Source organism: Sphaerodactylus townsendi, linkage group LG07 (genome assembly GCF_021028975.2).
Source record: "Sphaerodactylus townsendi isolate TG3544 linkage group LG07, MPM_Stown_v2.3, whole genome shotgun sequence".
In the NCBI taxonomy this organism is placed as follows: Eukaryota; Metazoa; Chordata; class Lepidosauria; order Squamata; family Sphaerodactylidae; genus Sphaerodactylus; species Sphaerodactylus townsendi.
In genome coordinates, this window is record NC_059431.1 from 78236554 (window position 1) to 78254896 (window position 18343).

Sequence of the window (18343 nt, forward strand, 5' to 3'; positions counted from 1 at the left end):
CATCTATACATGTATTTCTCAAATGTGGCCCCATTTGTGGATTTCTAAATCTTTGGATCAGGCCACACAAAGTGAAAATAAACTTCTGCAAACTTGGAGAGTACTCCAGATTTGCAGAAAAATCTGGGACTAAAAAAATAATTTAAATTGGGGAAAATAATTTAATCCCCCAAGCACTGTGTGAGCAAGGGTGCTCTTACCTCCTCCTCTTCTGTTGGGTTGGAGCAGGACGGGAGGGGGGGACACCTAGTTGTGGGTTGGGCAAGCTTCGGCGGGCCTACTGGGAACCATATTAAGCAAGCCACTAAGAGTGGTGATGATGGGGGGAAGGCTCAGTGGACCTGGAGCTGTGCTGGGGGAGCTAGTGAGAATGGTGATGGTGGGGGTAAGACTCAGCAGGCCCATCTGGAGCTATGCCAGGCAAGTGGTGATGGTGAGGGTTTGTGAAAGACACCACAACGGGTCCTACAGTGGTGGCATTGGGGGGGGGGGGGGGGGACTGGGCCAGAGGTAGAAGAAGAGAGAAAGAAACTTTCTTTCAGGTCCCTACTTTTTTTTTTAAGATTAAGGGGATGATGGTCTCAGACCCGGATTTTGGGACTAATGTAGTTCTAGAGACTTTGATAGCAATACTCAATGACCCAAAAACCTTATGTCTAGGGAGATAACATCTGGCACATTTTGCTCAAACATCAATTAATAATTGAAGAGTTCGAATGACTGTTCAGAATCACAGAGCCAGGGTGGAGTTGCCCAGATTTTAGGGGTGCCTATGTAGAGGAGGTCTGATTAATTTTCATTCTATGTTGTGCATATTGTATTAGAGTTGCCTGTACTTTCTGTAGTCAAGAAAGTTGTGGCCCTTTCTGATATCATGTTAGTTTTGTTTCCAATTACAAATTATTTTCCTCCGTAATTAGCATTAGAGCTAGGTTAAGTTCCTGTAAAATGTTGTGTTGGTTTGATTGTTTTTCCAAAACAGAAAGTATTTAGATTACACGAACATTGAAATAGCACTAATAAACAAGGTAAGGTTGGTGGTATTCACCAGACAGCTTTATTGACTTACTGGACTAAACTAGATATGGAGTTTGTACTCAGCGGTATTTAATTATTTCATTAATCATTCTTTTAGACACTTTTGTGTTATATGTCTAGAGGCAAAGTAATGCCAACATCCTCTACTCCCATCAAATGTCTTATTTTTATATTCACTGTCAAACTGACAAAGCTCTCAGTATCGCAACCAAAATCTCAAAAGTCCTACTGCAATATAAATATTCTCAACATAATTGCTTTGTTAAGTAGTAGTGAGTTAAATTAATCTTCAGTGTGAGGCAAAAGTATGTATAGTTAGGATCTTGTTGAATCTGATCCTTGAGATTGTACAATAATATCTGAAATTAAAGTCTTGAGAATTTCTGCTTGTATGTTTAAAGCAAGTTTCTGTCTTTTAAAGCAAAAAGGCATGGGGAATTGGAAACTGTTCAGTTGTACCATTTCTTGATAAATAAATTCATGTGCTGGGCAAATTTCAAAAGCTGAAGTGACTATAACAGGGGTCGGCAACTTTTAACACCCAAAGAGCCATTTGGACCCGTTTTCCATGGAAAAGAAAACACTTGGAGCCACAAATACTTTTTGACATCTAAAATGAAGATAACACTATATATATTCTCATGCAGGGAGAAGTTCCCTTCTTTGGGGCCCATTTTTACCCATCAAAGCAAAAAGGGGAGGGGGATAAAAAGCCTGTTGTTTTGTACATGATTCAAATGACCAGCAATAGAACCCCCTTTTCACACATTTCTCATTTCTTGTGTTGAAAAACACTGATTATGACCCCCCAAAAGAACCCCCTCAAATTCCACTTGGATGGTGGATCAAAATTGGTGCCTTTAATGGGCTTATCAACTTCCGGTGGGCCCTCGAACTTCTCCCCCCCCCCCCTGAGAAAATGTCTGCCATGAAGGGTGGACTCGACAGCAATATTCCTCACTGAGCATGGGCCCCACCCTGGTCCCAAAAGCCACAGCTTCTGAGAATCTACCCCCAAATGTCCCACCGGGAGTTGGCAACCCGCGACAACCAGAGCTGAGGATAATACCAGCCTTTTTCCCTTCCAAGATCTACAAGCTTACCCTCCACTGGTTTACTCTGAAGTAAACCTTCCAAGATCCACGTGCAAGGCTTTCCTCATGCACTCCTGCATGCACTCCTCATGCACTCCTGCATGCACTCCTCCTTGGCAATGCAGAAGCAAACAATTCCCTCCCACCCCCGCCTCCCCATCAAACAGCTCTGACGAGTGCAACCTTGCAGGGCTGCAGGTAATAACTCCTTTAAAACCTGACATCGTATTTCTCACCTGGACTCAGCCAGGCTGCCATCCGCCAGGAAAGCCCTTGGAGGTCAATGGGGCAGCTGGGGGGGGGGTCTGCAACCCAAGGTGGCGCTGCTGGGGTCCCCCATGTGGTCCCGCTCCCCAAGAAGGTCCCAGGGGAGGGGAAAATGAGGCCACCCAAAGCAGGGTCGACCCCTGGCCCCCCATTCAAGGGGGCAGACTGAGGTTAGGATTGCGCTGAAATCTGCGCTCCTGCACCTCCCTCCCATTTTCCGCCCTTCGCCGCTCACCTGTTCAAGAGGATCCACCAGCAGTGCTCCGCCCTCACCCCATGCCGTCATCACCGACATCAGCCAATTAGGCAGCTGGAACAGGGACGCCGAAAGTGGCTTGGGATAGCCATCTCGGGCTGTGCCTCTCTACGAACGGAGACTCTTTCCCATTAACCCTTAGGGCGACTCTCCGAAGGAGGCTGAGAGGACCCAAGCCACATGGAGCCACAGTGCAAGGATGAAAGAGCCACATGCGGCTCCAGAGCCACAGGTTGCAGACCCCTGGACTATAAGATAGATAGGCAGTATTTCTAGTGGGAAAGGCTAGAATATCTTCTATAACTGTTTGCTTCTTTCCTTTGCTTCTTTCCTAAATAAGTTAATGCAAAATCAGGCAATACAGCTGACCCTACTTAGCTTTGAAGAACTGACAAGATTAGGCTAGCCTGGGCCATCCAGGTCAGGGTGTTCATAGAATAAGGTTTAAAAGAAAAAATTATGGCTTGTAGACCCTTAATAGCACGTAATATGAATTATATATTACTTTATTGTTCCACCATGTGCCATCTCTGGTAAAAGTTTTCTAGCCCCTAATTTAGAGACTGCAGTCTTCTGTTGTAACTATAACTTGTAGTAGCCACTAAAGTCAACTGCAGGTTCCTTTCAGTAATTAAAAAAACACAGTCTTAGAATGTCTATGTCCATTTCATCAACAATGCAATAAATCTGGTAAAAATCACTCAAATGCACAGGGACTTGGAGAACTTCACGGCAACTAGGATATAAGGTTTTAAAATAGTATTTCATAATTAAAGTATATCTGCTGGTCAGTGTTACTCAAAACACCTTTGGGCTTCACTGAAGTCCTAAAAATACAAGCATGCCTGTTTAAATGATAAACAGCAAACCATTTGGTTTGCACTGGTGGCGAACCTTTGGCACTCCAGATGTTATGGACTACAATTCCCATCAGCCCCTGCTAGCATGGCCAATTGGCTGATGGGAATTGTAGTCCATAACATCTGGAGTGCCAAAGGTTTGCCACCATGGGGAGTGTCAGAAGAGAATCTGGGAAACTTAGGGTCAAATTCCTCCTCTGCCACAGAAGCTTACTGAGTGACATGGGGCCTGTCACTCTGTCTCAGTCTTATAGGGCTGTTGTAAGGATAAAATAAAGGAGGATTTCCGCTGAGAGATAAATGATTTTGGGCTGGTTCATGAGCACTAGTACAACATGGTTTATTTCAGCATGCCTTGTGTCTGTGGAACTTCATGTGCCATGTGTGACTTAACTTATGGAGAGAGATGTTTATATTTAATATCACATTGATAGTTTTAATCTGGACGTCATATAACTTATACGGAACGCTGTAATTTTATGTACTTTATATATTTATTGATTTTAAATGTGATTGTTATTGCTATATTGTTTATAATGTTTGTTGTCCACCGCCCAGAGCCCTTAGGGGATGGGGCGGTTTACAAATATAATAATAATAATAATAATAATAATAATAATAATAATAATAATAATAATAATAATAATAATAATAATAATAATAATATGGGTATTTTAAAGTATTGTCCTTAGCTTACTGACCTGTGAAACCAGGCACTGTTTAGGTTGGAACCTCAGTACTCTTTGTGCCACTGAAATGTACAGATAATTTAAGGTTCCCATGTGTGCATAAAAGTATATATTTGTCATGTCTTAATTGTACATGGAACCATTTCAGTCTTCAGTTTGAGCTACTTCATAATCTTGTCAATGCATCATCTTGACTTTGATTATCCACAAGCAATTTATCCTGTGTGGTGTTTACTTCTCTACAGAGGGAATCATCATTCTTGGTAGTTGCATATCATACTGTGACTTGTACTTGTTTGGTGTTCTTTCTTCCCAAAGTACTCCCCTCCCCATACTGAGACTAACAAACAGGCAAAGGTCACAGTGAGTATGTGACTCAGGTAAACTTTGAACTGTGCCCAGCTTAGAGTTGCTGCTCGATGAGGGGAGGAAGCGGTCCGAGGGTGCAGAAGGAGACACAGTACTTGAATAGGCAATGTTCTTCTTTAAGACTGAGGATTATCAATGCTTCTTTAAAGCTGAGGATTATCAATATCTCCTCACCAAGAATTTAGCACATACATAAAGTTGCACAACGATGACCCATTCATATTAGGGACACTGTCCTGAGAGGTCCTGCAAGATGTTCTCCTCTCAGAGGTAGAATGACTGTAAGAAACTTACCATATGTGGTCCTTTTCCTCTCAGCCAAGAAGGACATCTTGCCCATACCATGTCATCTTTGGTAATCAAAGGCAACCTCTTCTCTATTATATTTTATTACTTTATCCTTCTATTGTTGTTGTTAGCTAGTTCTCAAGTTAAGCATAGTTTACTGATAGTTGATTAGTTTCAAGATGGCTATGAGGAGCACCTGTATTGAGGAATGATGAGTGGTCTCACCACAGTCAGGAAGGAGAAAAATATCATTACCTGCTTTCCTGATTGGACGGTGTGAAACTATCTGGTATTGTTACGATTATGATGCAGTTCATTAACCCAGTGCTGGGTTAAAAGTGATTATAGTTTTGACTGAATATTAAATTATATTGATTATCTTTTTCTGGAAATTACTGGCCTGTTGAATTATTTTAATGTTTCTGGGTATTACCGTTTTTTAAAAATAAAGTGTCTTTCTCATCTGGTGTCCCACATAATATGTGAGGTTAGTACTTACATTTTCCTGTGAAATCTTGCAGACGAACGCAACTATTCACAACTGCTTGTCATGTATAAGAGAAATAAATATATTTATCTAGCTCTGGTTTCAGCCTGCAGTGCAGGTATATGCAGCATCCATGATAAATCTGTAACATGGGAATGTTTCTTGAGTCAGTGGCTGCTTCTGCCTTTATGGTTATCTGAACAAAAGCTCAAATAATTTCCAAAAGATACAGCATAGAATAAGAGTTCCCTCTTTCTCCCCCTCTTTTTTTTTTTTTACTTATAAAGACTTTAATAGGCTTTATGCATTAGTGAATAAACATTTGGCAGTATTTGCTTCTTTTGTGGAAAAGGAATTTGTATTAATAGGCAACAATTCACATGATGCCAAGCAATGTAAATGCCAAGGCTTTTGGCACTGTAACTTGCCAGGCAGAGAACACTTTGTGAATACTGAATCAAAAATGCTTCCCCCTCCCATAGCATCATCTTGCATTAGGAATAATAGTTCTGACCAGTCCATACTTGTTTTTGCATTTGCCCTGAAGTCTTCAGAACACTAATAATATTGGGCAGGTATGGGACAAACATGTAATAACACAGGGCAGAAAAACTAAAGGTATGTCCTGAGATAGTCTTTCTTTGAACATTCCTCTTGTGTAAGAACTTTTTAACTGTAGTATCCATTGTGCGTAATGAAAACATATGTGTATATAGATCACAAGGCCAAGTGTTGTCTTATACAAGCATAGTTTGGAATTTGCAGATTAATCCCCTTTTATAACATTGTCAATGGTTAGTTTCAGTTACAGTTACCTGCTGTCTGCTTGGCTGCTCCTGATCAATGGAGGACACTTGCCACACAGTGATATTTTCACATCTATGGTTAAAACTATGTCTGCACTGTAGGCACGGGAGATTGGAAACTGTTCAGTTGTACCATTCCTTGATAAATAAATCCATATTTTCTGATGAATGAATCTAACATTTGTGTGTTCAGAGTTGTTTTTGGGTGATGTAATAGTTCTCATATGTGACACTATTATGCTAAGACAAGATTGCAATATTGGCAACCCCACACTTCCCTCCCATTTCATGCGGGTATCTAACATGGGTATCAGGTAGCCTTCTCATGCCGGTAGTACCCCAAACAGCCAACCTGATATGAAACCTATTTTTGAAAATCTTGAGTGTATTCCCAACCAAATGTTTTTCTCTTTTTTTTTGCAAAGCCTCTTGAACAACCTAGAGACAGACATGAAACTTTTCAAACAAAAGCAAGTTTTGTTTAGGCTTATTGATTATTAACCAAAGTGAAATAACATTTGTGAAGTAAATATGTTAATGAAGCCTAATCTGTGGCTTTGAGTTGTCCAGTGTTCGGTGTCTCGTTGGTTATCGTTTTTTAACTCAAAACCATGTTTTTCTTGTTCTATGGGTGTTCTATTAGTATTTGCAAAGCAGGGTTTGCTAGTGGTTTTAAGCACCATCTGTGCCCAGATTATACAGATATTCTTATCATTGTGTTTGGGTGGAACAGCTACCATTTACTTTGAAAAGAGTAATCATGCTAATTGTCGGGTTGTCAAGAGATTAAACATTCTAAATTGGTAAGGTACTGCTTTCAAATCACTTGGCTCTGGAAATCCAATTCAGTCCTTAAACAGGAATGGGAAGCCTTTCATGCTTGAATTTTAGGACATTGGTCTGTATTTGAAATGTTTATAATTAAAGGAAGTGATTTTTTTAAAATGCAACATTTTGATCTTTCTTTTTTTCTGTTTCAGGTTGCATGCCTGGTTGGATTTGATGCATGAAATTTGCATGACTCCTAACATTCAATTTCTGGATTTGATAGTGAACAAGCATGGCTCATGCAGTGAATGTCAACAGCAGTTTTACAGGTAAGTTCTTGTGCTGTCATAAGTATTGTTTCTCTCTTGAATGATTTCTAAACTTGTGGCTCAGAGCATGTTCTTAATATTGATGTTCCTGTAGTGTTCCTATTTCCCTTCTGATAGGAAATAGTATTATAGAATCTGTGTCTGTTGTGTTGTGATTGCTATGCTGTCATGTATGAGTGGTGTCTCATGTGCTTTTTAGTAATCCAGTGTATCATCTACACTTGTGATGGCAGAAAATCAGTTTCCATCTCTAATAGGAACAATTACGTACAGGATTTGAGTCATTAAAGAATTCCAGATGTGTGGTTTGTGGTATCATCATGAGAAATGACGGCTTCCATAATCAGAACTTGTTTGGTAGAATCATAGAGTTGGAAGAGACCTCAAGGGCCATCAAGTCCAACCCCCTGCAATGCAGGAATACACAATGAAAGCACTCCTGACAGATGGCCATTGAGCCTCTCTTTAAAAACCTCCAAAGAAGGAGACTCCACCACATGAGGCATTTTAGGAATACTTCTTACTTTACATAGCCTTACTTTATATATCATAACAGTGGATGAGAAAATAGTTATATAGATGTGAAACTGATCTGTTTTATCCTTCTTTCGTTTTGTGCATTATGTAGGAATGCATTCTCCAGGAGACGTAGGAAGTCTCTGATGGGTTTTCCTGTGCTCTGCTATCAGGAGGCAGGGATCTTGAAAAAACGAATTGCTTCCTGTGTCAGCTCTTGCCAAGGTCAAGTTCCCCCAGTTACTTCCTGCCTCTGATAGGAGAGCACGGATTCCTCGAAGCTCCATTTTCTTCAGGCAAAGCTCCCTTTATTTTTCTGCTCCCGTGTTAAATTTTTTCCTTCATTGTTTGTCTTCCCTTATTCCCCCCCCTTCCTCGAATCGTAGCAGATTCATCTGAGCCTTAAGGCTCTCCCAGGTGGCAAGACTGGCAGAACGCGAGCGCCTCACAGGCGCGCGTTCATTTGGGCGCGAACTAACCTAGCGCTTCAGCAACCGCTGGCAGAACGCAGACACCTCTCAGGCGCACGTTCATTTTGGCGCAAAAGGCGCTTAGCGCCTCAGCGATTCAGCGACTGCTATTTTGGCCGCCCCTTTTTTCGGCGCCACTTCGCCGCTCCGCAAACGACCTCTAACGCCGCTTTGCCCTTTTGCTGCACATTCGCCCGATCATCTCGACGACCATCAGTCCCATTCTCTTTCCATCTGATTTACTGAGACGGCGGGCCATGGCCGAGGAACGTTTTTCTCCCATTAAAGTAGTCTTCACCCGCACAGCAGCAGAGTCGACATGGGCATCAGCGGCCAAGACTGCCTCCTCCCAATCAGGGTCAGGCAAAAACAGTGCAGCGGAGACCGGTATTTCCATGTCCAGTCGTCAGCTGTCCAAAACAGGGTGCTCTAAATCGGTGGACCAACAATCCTGGATGCACAAGAGCGCTGGCTCTAAATGCGTGGGGTCTTCAAATGTCCCCCGGGGACAAAGGCGACTAAGAAACAGAAGCATGTCGAGTTGGATTCAACCCAGCATGCGCCTGAACCATGGCAAGTGTCTGATCCCCAGGGAAATGTGGGCACTGAGCAGGTCAATCCTCCTGTTCAGGAGGAGGGAGGGCAGAGCAACCCCACCCTTTCTGATAACCCAGAGGCCTGGAGCTCTCTTTCCCCCCTGCAGTTCGCTAACCTAATCATACAACAACTTAACCAACAGCAGCAACACACCGTAGTGCATGAACCAAATTGCCCGGCTAGATCTAATCAAACATTCCTACAACATGAAGACCTTAGCGAGGGAGAGTGTCAGGAGGAGGTGGAGCGTTTTTCTGAGTCAGAGGAGAGCCAGATTGAACCTGCAGATCAAACTCCAAGGTTTTTCAAAATTGAGGACTTACCTTTTCTAATTTCCAAGACTATTTCGGCTCTGGATTTGCAAGACTCTGCCGAAGCAGAGGAAGTCCCAAATCAACAACAACTTAAACTTATCAAGGGCAGACCCAAGGGAAATCAGGATTATTTTCCCCAGGATGGGACTGATAGGTCCTGTTTCCCTATCCCAGAAGCTTTTGAGAAACGCATAAGGAAAGAGTGGCAAAATCCCACAACCGAAAAGAGACTCAGAACATTGAATGCTATTCGTCACCTCCTGTCAATTCAAGCCATCGAGCCTGTTCCTGTGGAGCACAGACACGCAGGCATTTACTCACATTTTTTCACAGTACCCAAGAAATCGGGGGACTGGAGGGCGATACTCAACTTACAATACGTAAACCAACACAAATTCAAGATGGAGAAGCTGCGTACCATCACAGCATCCATCAGAGAAGGGGAATACCTCACTTTTCTCGACCTCACAGAGGCATACCTCCACGTCCCCATCCATCCAGCCCACAGAAAATATCTGCTCTTCGCAGTGGAGCAAGATCACTTCCAGTTCAAAGCCTAACCATTCGGGCTTGCCTCAGCTCCCTGTGTTTTCTCCAAAATTCTACTACCCCCCATAATCCTTCTAAGGCAACAGGGAATCCACGTCCATCCCTATTTGGACGATATCCTAATTCGATCAAAAACCAAGACCAAAGCACAGACAGACATTCAATTAGTAAAATTAACTCTTCAACAATTCGGTTTCCTAAATAACGTCAGCAAAAGCTCCTTCAATCCCACCTGCAGAATGGAACACCTAGGTGCAGTTGTAGATACAAGACTAAATTCTCTCTTCCTTCCAGGGCCCAAAGTTCTCAAAATTCAGATGGAAGTTTCCAATCTAATCACCAAACGATAGGCATCATTAATGCACCTGACCAGCATTCTAGGCCAAATGATAGCGGCCATCGATGCTGTTCAGTGGGCAAGAATGCACGCAAGGCCCCTTCAGACCTTCTTACGGCAGTACCAATGGGACATTTCTCACAAAGCAGACAAGCAGATTCCGATTCCTTTTTCACTGAAACACCAGCTAAAATGGTGGACCAATCCACACAACCTGACCCAGGGGAAGGTTTATCTGGTTCGAACACGTGTCCAGATATTTACAGACACCAGTCTGTCAGGCTGGGGTGCCACTCTGGGGTCGCGAGTAGCACAGGGTCGTTGGTCTCAAGCCCAGAGTACTCTCCCCATCAATCTATTGGAGACCCGCACAATTTTTCTGGCACTTCTCCACTTCAAAGATCTGATTTGGCAGCATGTACTAATCCACACGGACAATATAGCTGCCAGAGCTTATATAAACCATCAGGGAGGGTCCAAGTCACATCTCCTCCAGAAGGAAGTGGACAAAATCATGAACTGGGCCAAGATCATCCTTTTATCAATTCAAGCGGAACACATCAAGGGACAGCTCAACCCCAGAGCAGACTGGCTCAGTCGCCAGACCTTGGACAATGCAGAATGGGCGCTTCTTCCAGAGGTCTTCCAACAGGTCATGAGATCCTTTCCAACACCGAAGATCGATCTGTTCGCTTCTCAGAACAATGCCCAATTAGATCAGTTCATGTCCCGCTACTTTTGTCAGGCAGCAGTTGCGACAAACGCCCTCATAGCCCCTTGGCCACAAGTGATTCTTTATGCGTTTCCTCCTATTCCCCTTCTACCGAGGCTCCTGAGACAGTTGTCTCAGGAACAAGCACTCATGATCCTGATAGCCCTACATTGGCCTCGGAGACTATGGTTCTCCACAATCCTAGAGCTAGCTGTAGCTCTACCATCCAGGCCAGACCTTCTCACACAGGGCCCAGAGTGGCACCCAGATCTAGGCTGCCTGCACTTGAATGCCTGGCTATTGAAAGGGCAAGGTTAAAGAGGAAAGGCTACTCAGATCAGGTAGTTCGAACCATTTTAGATTCTAGATACAGGTCCACCACCAGAATCTATGACTATACGTGGAGGGTGTTCATATGGTGGCCCAGCCGGAAGAAAGTAGACCCAGAAAAACTGGGTCTGATCCACATTTTAGACTTCCTACAAGAAGGTGTAGTGGGAGGACTTATAGACTCCACCCTCAAGAGACAACTAGCAAGACTCTCCACTGTCTGGCCTAAGATTCAGGGATTTTGCACTTCCACACATCCTGACATCCTAAGATTCTTAAAAGGGGTATCTCAAGTACAACCTCCTAAGATTCACCAGTTTCCTTCTTGGAATCTCCACACGGTGCTATTAACTTTTAGATCCCCATTTGAGCCAATACGTTCCATCCATCTTCGTTGGTTACGTATAAAGGTCCTGTTCCTGGTGGCACTGACTTCAGCCAGAAGAGTGTCGGAACTTAAGTCCCTCAACATTTCTCCAGCATGTTGCATTATTCATCCTGACAGGGTCATCCTTAGACCTGACCCTACCTTTAGACCCAAGACTAGTTCTCCTTTTCATCTAGGACAGGAGATAATCTTTCCTGTTTTCTATCCAAAACCTGTCAATGACAGGGAGAAATTATGGCATAAGCTAGACGTATGCAGATTCTTAAAAATGTTTCTCCTACATACAGGGTGTCCAATAGTCTATTTATTAACGTGACTCACCCGAGATTGGGTGATCAAATGTCAGGGGCTGCCATAAGCAATGCCATCCGCACTTGTATTGCAGAGGCCTACAGTTCTACAATTGCCTACCGGAATCACGGCCCATTCAGTCAGATGTGTCGCTACCAATGCGGCCATCAGATAACAGATTCCGGTCGAGGACATATGCAGAGCGGCCATCTGGTCCTCTTCATCCACCTTTGTAAAACATTATAGGCTAGATTCTTGGATGGCAGTCCAGACTGCTTTTGGTTCCAAGATTCTGGACCTGGTCAAGGAAAACTGAAGATTTCCCACCCGGGGATCGGGGACACTGCTTTGTAGGTCCCATCAGAGACTTCCTACGTCTCCTGGAGAATCGGCCATTGGTCACTTACCGTGAAGGGCCTTTCTCCAGGCAGACGTAAGAAGTCTCGACCCTCCCTTGGAGCAGTTTTCCACCCAGTTCAGAAGTTTAGTCAGTTATAGTTATCTCTACGGTTTAGTGCCGTGGTAGCGAACCTTTGACACTTCAGATGTTATGGACTACAATTCCCATCAGCCCCTGCCAGCATGGCCAATTGGCCATGCTGGCGAAACTGATTGTAATCCATCTAGATATAAGGAGATTAGCCTACTAATTTAGTGAGTTCTTAGTTGTATATGAATGTTTTTTCTTGAGTGTTGTTTGTTCAGACTACGTGGTCAGTACGCAACTGGAGGAACTTGCCCTTGGCAAGAGCTGACATGGGAAGCAATTTGTTTTTTCAAGATCCCTGCCTCCTGATAGCAGAGCATAGGAAAACCTATCAGAGACTTCCTATGTCTGCCTGGAGAAAGGCCCTTCACGATAAGTGACCAATGGCCAATTTTGGACTGCTATGTTGAAACTGTTGTAGACAACCCTGGTTTAAAATGAGCTTTAAGGTTTGGTATATTCTTAATATACATTCTACGATTACAATGTTCATAGTTACAGGTGCCCCTGGGAATAATTTAAGCTTTCAGTAGCTATGACCCTAACTTAAAAGCAGCTCCAATTTGTATTACTTGGAAGTTACGGTACTTGTGGTTATTAGAATAATGCAAGCAGCTGGCAGTTCTTGGTTAGACAAAAAAGCAAGATCATGCATGGCAGAGTTGAGAAACACATTTAAATAAACTTAACTATTCAGGAACTTGGAACTCCCATAAACTCATGTTTACTAGCCTAGGTTGTACCTCTTTTCTGTCTTTTCATGCTGAGCAAATGATGAAAAAGGAGCAAATTACTACATGATGGCATATTGTACATTCAGGTACATTCGCTGCTAAATGAAAAGACTACCCTACAGTAGCTCTTCAGTGCTCCTGCACAGATGTAAATTTTATTTGCATTACAGATGTATATTCTAGGTGAGAATTTCTAGATGCCATTTTCTTGCTTTTATAATTTCCTCGCCAAAAGGATAAAATTCCTACTGGCCTAGTACAGGGGTCGGAGGAACCCGCGGCTCGTGAGCATCGCGGCTCTTCGCCCGGCTGTTCTCTGCGGCTCCATGGCCCGAGGCCGCCGGCCCCCTCTTCGCCCGCCCTGCTGCTTGCGGGGTGGGCGCTCTCCCGGCGGCTGGGCAGGCCGAGCCGCCGGGACACCGCCGAACCTGCAGGACGTCTGTGAGGAAACAGCTCCGCTGCCCTTGGCGAAGATGGGCTGCAAACGCCCCTCCCGCCTCCTCCACACTCCTCCTGGCCAAGCGTTTCTAGCCTGCCTCCCCTCACCGAATATACCCGTTCCTAATTTTCCACACGGCGACCCCTGGTAGCTGTTCTCCAGAGGGGCAGCCATGTTTAGTCCCCAAGGCTCCTGCGGGCACACGAGTTTGGAAACAGCTGTTGGGTTTGGCCCGCCTTCCATCCTCTTCCTCCGAAATGGCCTTCGCTTCTTCTTATTTAACACAAAAATGCGGGGGGGGGGAGGGGGTCGCCTGGGTGTTCAGCTCCCCCCCCAAAGAGACCGCCTCGCCCGTTCAGAGGGTTCACGGGGGGGGGCTTGCCGCCATTGCGCAACGCCAAGCCGCCCAAGCGCACGCAAAACCGGCGTTGCGCCTTTCCTCCTCTCTCTCCTCCTTCCTCTCTCCCGGGGTGTCTCTAATCCTGGCGGTGCTGCTAGCCCCCCACCCGGCCGCCTCACCTCTTCCTTAGCTCGCCAGCAGAGCCCGCCACTCCTTCCATAGGGTCGCCCCACAACTCCGGCCGCCATTTGCAGCCGGGACGCCAAACTTTTGTCTCGAAAGAGCGCCCCCGGAGAAGCGCGCAATCCCTCGCCAGGCCACAAGAGCCCGGACGAGGAAAGGCGGCAGTTGCCTGGGGCGCTTCCTGATCCTAATACGACATCTACTACCTGATAATACTAATACTGATCCTAATGGTACACCTAATACTAACAGCCCCCTTGGAAACGTGTAGGGTCCGGTGGTAAAACATTCAGCGTTGGAAACGGTGCGCCAAAGATGGCCGGACTTGTCAAACATCAGGCGCAAAGAAAGTGAAATCTCAAAATAGCAGGAGAGGGGGTTATGTTTTATTGAATTATTTTATATAGTATTTTAAATTCTGTTAACAATTGGACGTGAGGGACGTCTGGCTGCAACATCTGTCACCCCATGGGCTGAAGAGTGAATGCTTTTTAAATCTTCAAATGTTTTAATAGTGATCACCTTGGGGGTCCCTATTAGGTGGAAAGGCAATATAAGAAGATGGAGAAAAAACAATTAGGAATTGTTGGGAACTAGCGATGAGAATTGGTTTAAAAAGGGTTTTAGCATTTACATTTTGTAATTTTGTACTGTTTTTATATGTTTTTACCATATATTGATTATAAGGCAGCCTCGAGTCCTTTGGGAGACTGGTGGGATATAAATGCAAAGTATAAATAAATAAATGCAAAGTATAGAAGTAAAAGGTAAAAAAAACCCCAATATATATAGTGTTATCTTTATTTTAAATGTCAAAAATTATTTGCGGCTCCAAGTGTTTTCTTTTCCCGTGGAAAACGGGTCCAAATGGCTCTTTGAGTGTCAAAGGTTCCCGACCCCTGGCCTAGTAGAACTTGGACTAACTGAAAACCTTAGCATTCCTATGGTTATTTATTTTTTCCTCGTGTATGGTGTTGGCCATCTTCAAAAGAAAGCTTCTCAGTTTATACATATGTATTGGGACAGGACGCAGAGGCTAAGTTTGTTTTTTGTGTCTCCTTTTATTGAACTAGCTGTATAGTCAAGATAATGCGATCACTCTTGTATTTTTCATGTGTTCAATTTTCTTAAGTTTGTATTGAACAGATACAGTCATAGGATCTAGGCTATGGTGGGGAAGCCACCACTTTCCACCTGCTCTCCTAGCCACTCCCCATGCCACAGGAACACAAGAGACTGTCTGCTCTTCTTACTTTCCCTATGGGAAGGGTGTAAGTTATGGGGAGGGAGGAGGCTACCAGCTACACACTCTCCTCTCACAGTGAGGAGACAGGACGTTGGTGTTGTCCTCCTCACCTTCTGCAGGGCAAGGGAGAAGGCTGCATATGCTGTCCCCATTCTAGTGTGCTGGGTGGAGGCAAGGGGCTGCCACATGCAGTCATTACCCAACACTATGTTGTGGGGAGATAGAGGGAAGGAGGAAGAGGGATTGCTCCAACCCTGTGATGGAGGAAGAATGGTTGGACAAGATTCTCCCAAGCCACTCTTGATGATGTGGGCAGGCTGGCAGTGCAGTAACAGAACTGTCTTCCACCCCTATACCTCTGGTGCCTTAGGTCCAACCAGTGGATGGGCTGCATCTGGTGTTGAATCTAAGAGGTTTGATAAATAATATTGCCCTGTGTGAATCTTTCAATGAGGGCTTTGTGCTAATTTCAAAGCACAAACCTTTAAATATAGAATTTCAATTTCAAATGTTTAAATATAGAATTGTGTACTGAACACATATGTCAGATTTAGATTTGATATGGCAGTGCTCAAGAATGTATAATATAATCAACTATATATTTATTTAAAACATTTCTACCTTTTCATCCAACTCAGGGTTCCCAAGGCAATGAACAGTTTCAACATTAAAGCATTACAAAAAAATTAAAACAATAAAATAAAACGTATAAACACATGCACGGAAAATTAGAGGGGATGAGGTAATAAGAATTAGACTAACAAAACAGAAAAGTATTCACCCCCTGGAAGAAGACAATAATGGAAGGAGAGAGATGAATCTCAGTGGAGATGAAGTTCCAAAGTTTTGATGACATAATGGAGAAGACCTTTTCCTAGGTCACCACTGATGTAGTCTTAGGTGGTGTGGGCACCGAAAGCAGAGCCTCTCAAAATGACCAGAGTGATCAAATAGGTTCATATAGGAGTGGGTGGTCCTTCAGGCATGCTAGTTCTAAACCATGCAGAACTTTAGAGGTCAACACCAGCACCTTGAATTGGGCATGGAAGCAAATTAGGATCCTGTGTAGATGGAACAAGACTGGAATGATATGGTACCTACAACTCACTCTAGTCAATATTATGGCTCCAGGATTCTGTTTGGACTGTAGCTTCTGGGCAGTCTTCAAGGGCAGTGATGCAGAGTGAATTACAGTAGCCTAATTTACATGTTGCCAGGGTATGCACTGCAATAACAAATCTTTTTTGTTCAAGAAGGGCTACAAATGGTTCCCAAGACGAAGATTGTAAAAGGTACCCCTGGCCACTACCTGTCACCTGTTCCTCCAACAGCAGCAGGAGGAGGAGGAGTTTGGATTTATACCCCACCTTTCTCTCCTGTAAGGAGACTCAAGGTGGTCTACAAGCTTCCTCTCCCCACAACAGACACCCTGTGAAGTAGGTGGGTTTGAGAGAGTTCCGAAGAACCGTGACTAGGCCAAGGTCACCCAGCAGGAATGTAGGAGTGCAGAAACACATCTGGTTCACCAGATAAGCCTCTGCCACTCAGGTGGAGGAGTGGGGAATCAAACCCAGTTATCCAGAGTAGAATCTACCTGCTCTTAACCACTACACCATGCTGGAGACTGGTGTCAAGAACTCTTAAACTACAAACCTGCCCCTTTAGAAGAAGTATGCAACCCCATCGAGAGCAGGAGGCATCCCTATTCCTAGGTGAAACTTTCCCCCCAAATGATAGCACCACTCTATTGTTGGGATTAAGTTTCAACATGTAAACCCTCATCCACCTAAAGTAGCCTCCAGGCACTTGTGAATGGTTTCTACAGCCTCCCTGGCTGAAACAAATGCAGGATGCTGAACAGATTAGTTGAACCAAAGGTTAGCTGTTAATACTGTTTTATAATACTTCATTAGTGCAGGGCTTTATGTCTGATATGGCAAGGGACAGATGGGATGACCTCTTGCAGTTGAGAAAAGCGGCCTTGATTACTCAGAAATTGCTTTTATTCCCACCTTCCTGTTCAGAAAACTTTCAGTCATTTATGAGAGAGAAGCAGTTTTTCTGTTGGGAGATCAAAATTGAAATGCAAGGTATGAATGGAATTTGTGGGAATTTGCTGTGTAGCCGTAGGGTTGTCTGCACTGCAGTATAATCCTTTTGGGGGGTGGGGGTGGATCATGATGTTCAAGTTTACTTTTTTAAATCATTTCCCAGTAGCAAACAAGGAGCAATGTCTTAAATCGTGCCATAAAGGTGATAACAGCATGTGCACTACTATCATCCTGATACTTAGCTCAGCAAATGTACATGTTTTGCCTTTTTGAATTTGTGTTGAAGGGAGGAGTTTGGATTTATACTCTGCCTTTTTCTCCTGTAAGGAGAGTCAAGAAGGCTTACGAACTCCTTTCCCATCCTCTCCCCACACCTTTGTGAGGCAGGTGGGGCTGAGAAAGTTACAAAGAACTGTCACTTGTCAAAATCACTCAGCAGACATCGTGTGTAGGAACGGGGAAACAAATCCACCAAAACTAAGTGTGTTTGATAAGCTTGACCTCTGCAATGGGCAAATATGAATTTGGGCTGTGATTGAGACTTTATCCAAAAATCAACCACTGCATAGTAAATAAATTCACTTTCGTGCAAAGTTCAGGAAACCAGTTAGGAAAGAAGACGTGGAATGCTGCAGAAAGTTACCGTTTTGATCCTGGCTAACTTTTATCATTCCTTCATCTGTCTACATGAAAGGACATTGTATTCTTCTAATCCTGAAAATCTGAGTTGTGCATCTGTTGCTGTGACTTAGTTTGAAATAAAAAAACTGATTCCAAGAGTGACGTTTTAAAAAGTGTAAAAAGGAAAACATTTATCTGTGTCTTGCTTCTTGGGCACTGTTGAGACTTGCCTTATTTTATGCACCCTTCAAGCCCATCATTCTAGTCTGCTATGCTTGGTTACATGTGCGCTTATTTGTTCAAATGTGAAGCATTTCATAATGGCATTGGACTCCCAGGCACGTCTGGTATTGTTACTGTGCTTTGCCTGGTGAGGGAGACTAGTATCATTATGAGCAACAATTTGGGCGTTGAGTATTGAAACAGGTTTCTTAATTACACTGTGTTCAAGGAGTGGAAAGTCAAACTGGAGGATTTTTTTCCCATA

General features: G+C 43.8%; 1 protein-coding gene and 1 long non-coding RNA gene across 4 annotated transcripts in view; one reads left to right on the forward strand and one right to left on the reverse strand.

The window, feature by feature from the left end:
* Window positions 1-1054: 1054 nt before the first annotated feature.
* On the reverse strand, window positions 1055-14189 carry LOC125436288. The gene is made up of 3 exons (XR_007245034.1): window positions 13935-14189; window positions 12642-12643; window positions 1055-1064 (listed from the first exon to the last, which is right to left on the reverse strand). It is a non-coding gene; the product is annotated as an uncharacterized LOC125436288 (long non-coding RNA).
* The window catches only part of KANK1 (KN motif and ankyrin repeat domains 1), a 62585-nt gene continuing 51376 nt past the window's right edge, over window positions 7135-18343 (forward strand). For 2 of the 3 annotated variants that reach the window (XM_048503165.1, XM_048503167.1), the window contains exon 1: window positions 7135-7251. In XM_048503165.1, coding sequence (XP_048359122.1) covers window positions 7215-7251 — 37 coding nt within the window. In that variant the 5' untranslated portion in view covers window positions 7135-7214. The remainder of the gene's footprint in view (window positions 7252-18343) is intronic. The other variant, XM_048503166.1, reaches the window with a different exon arrangement.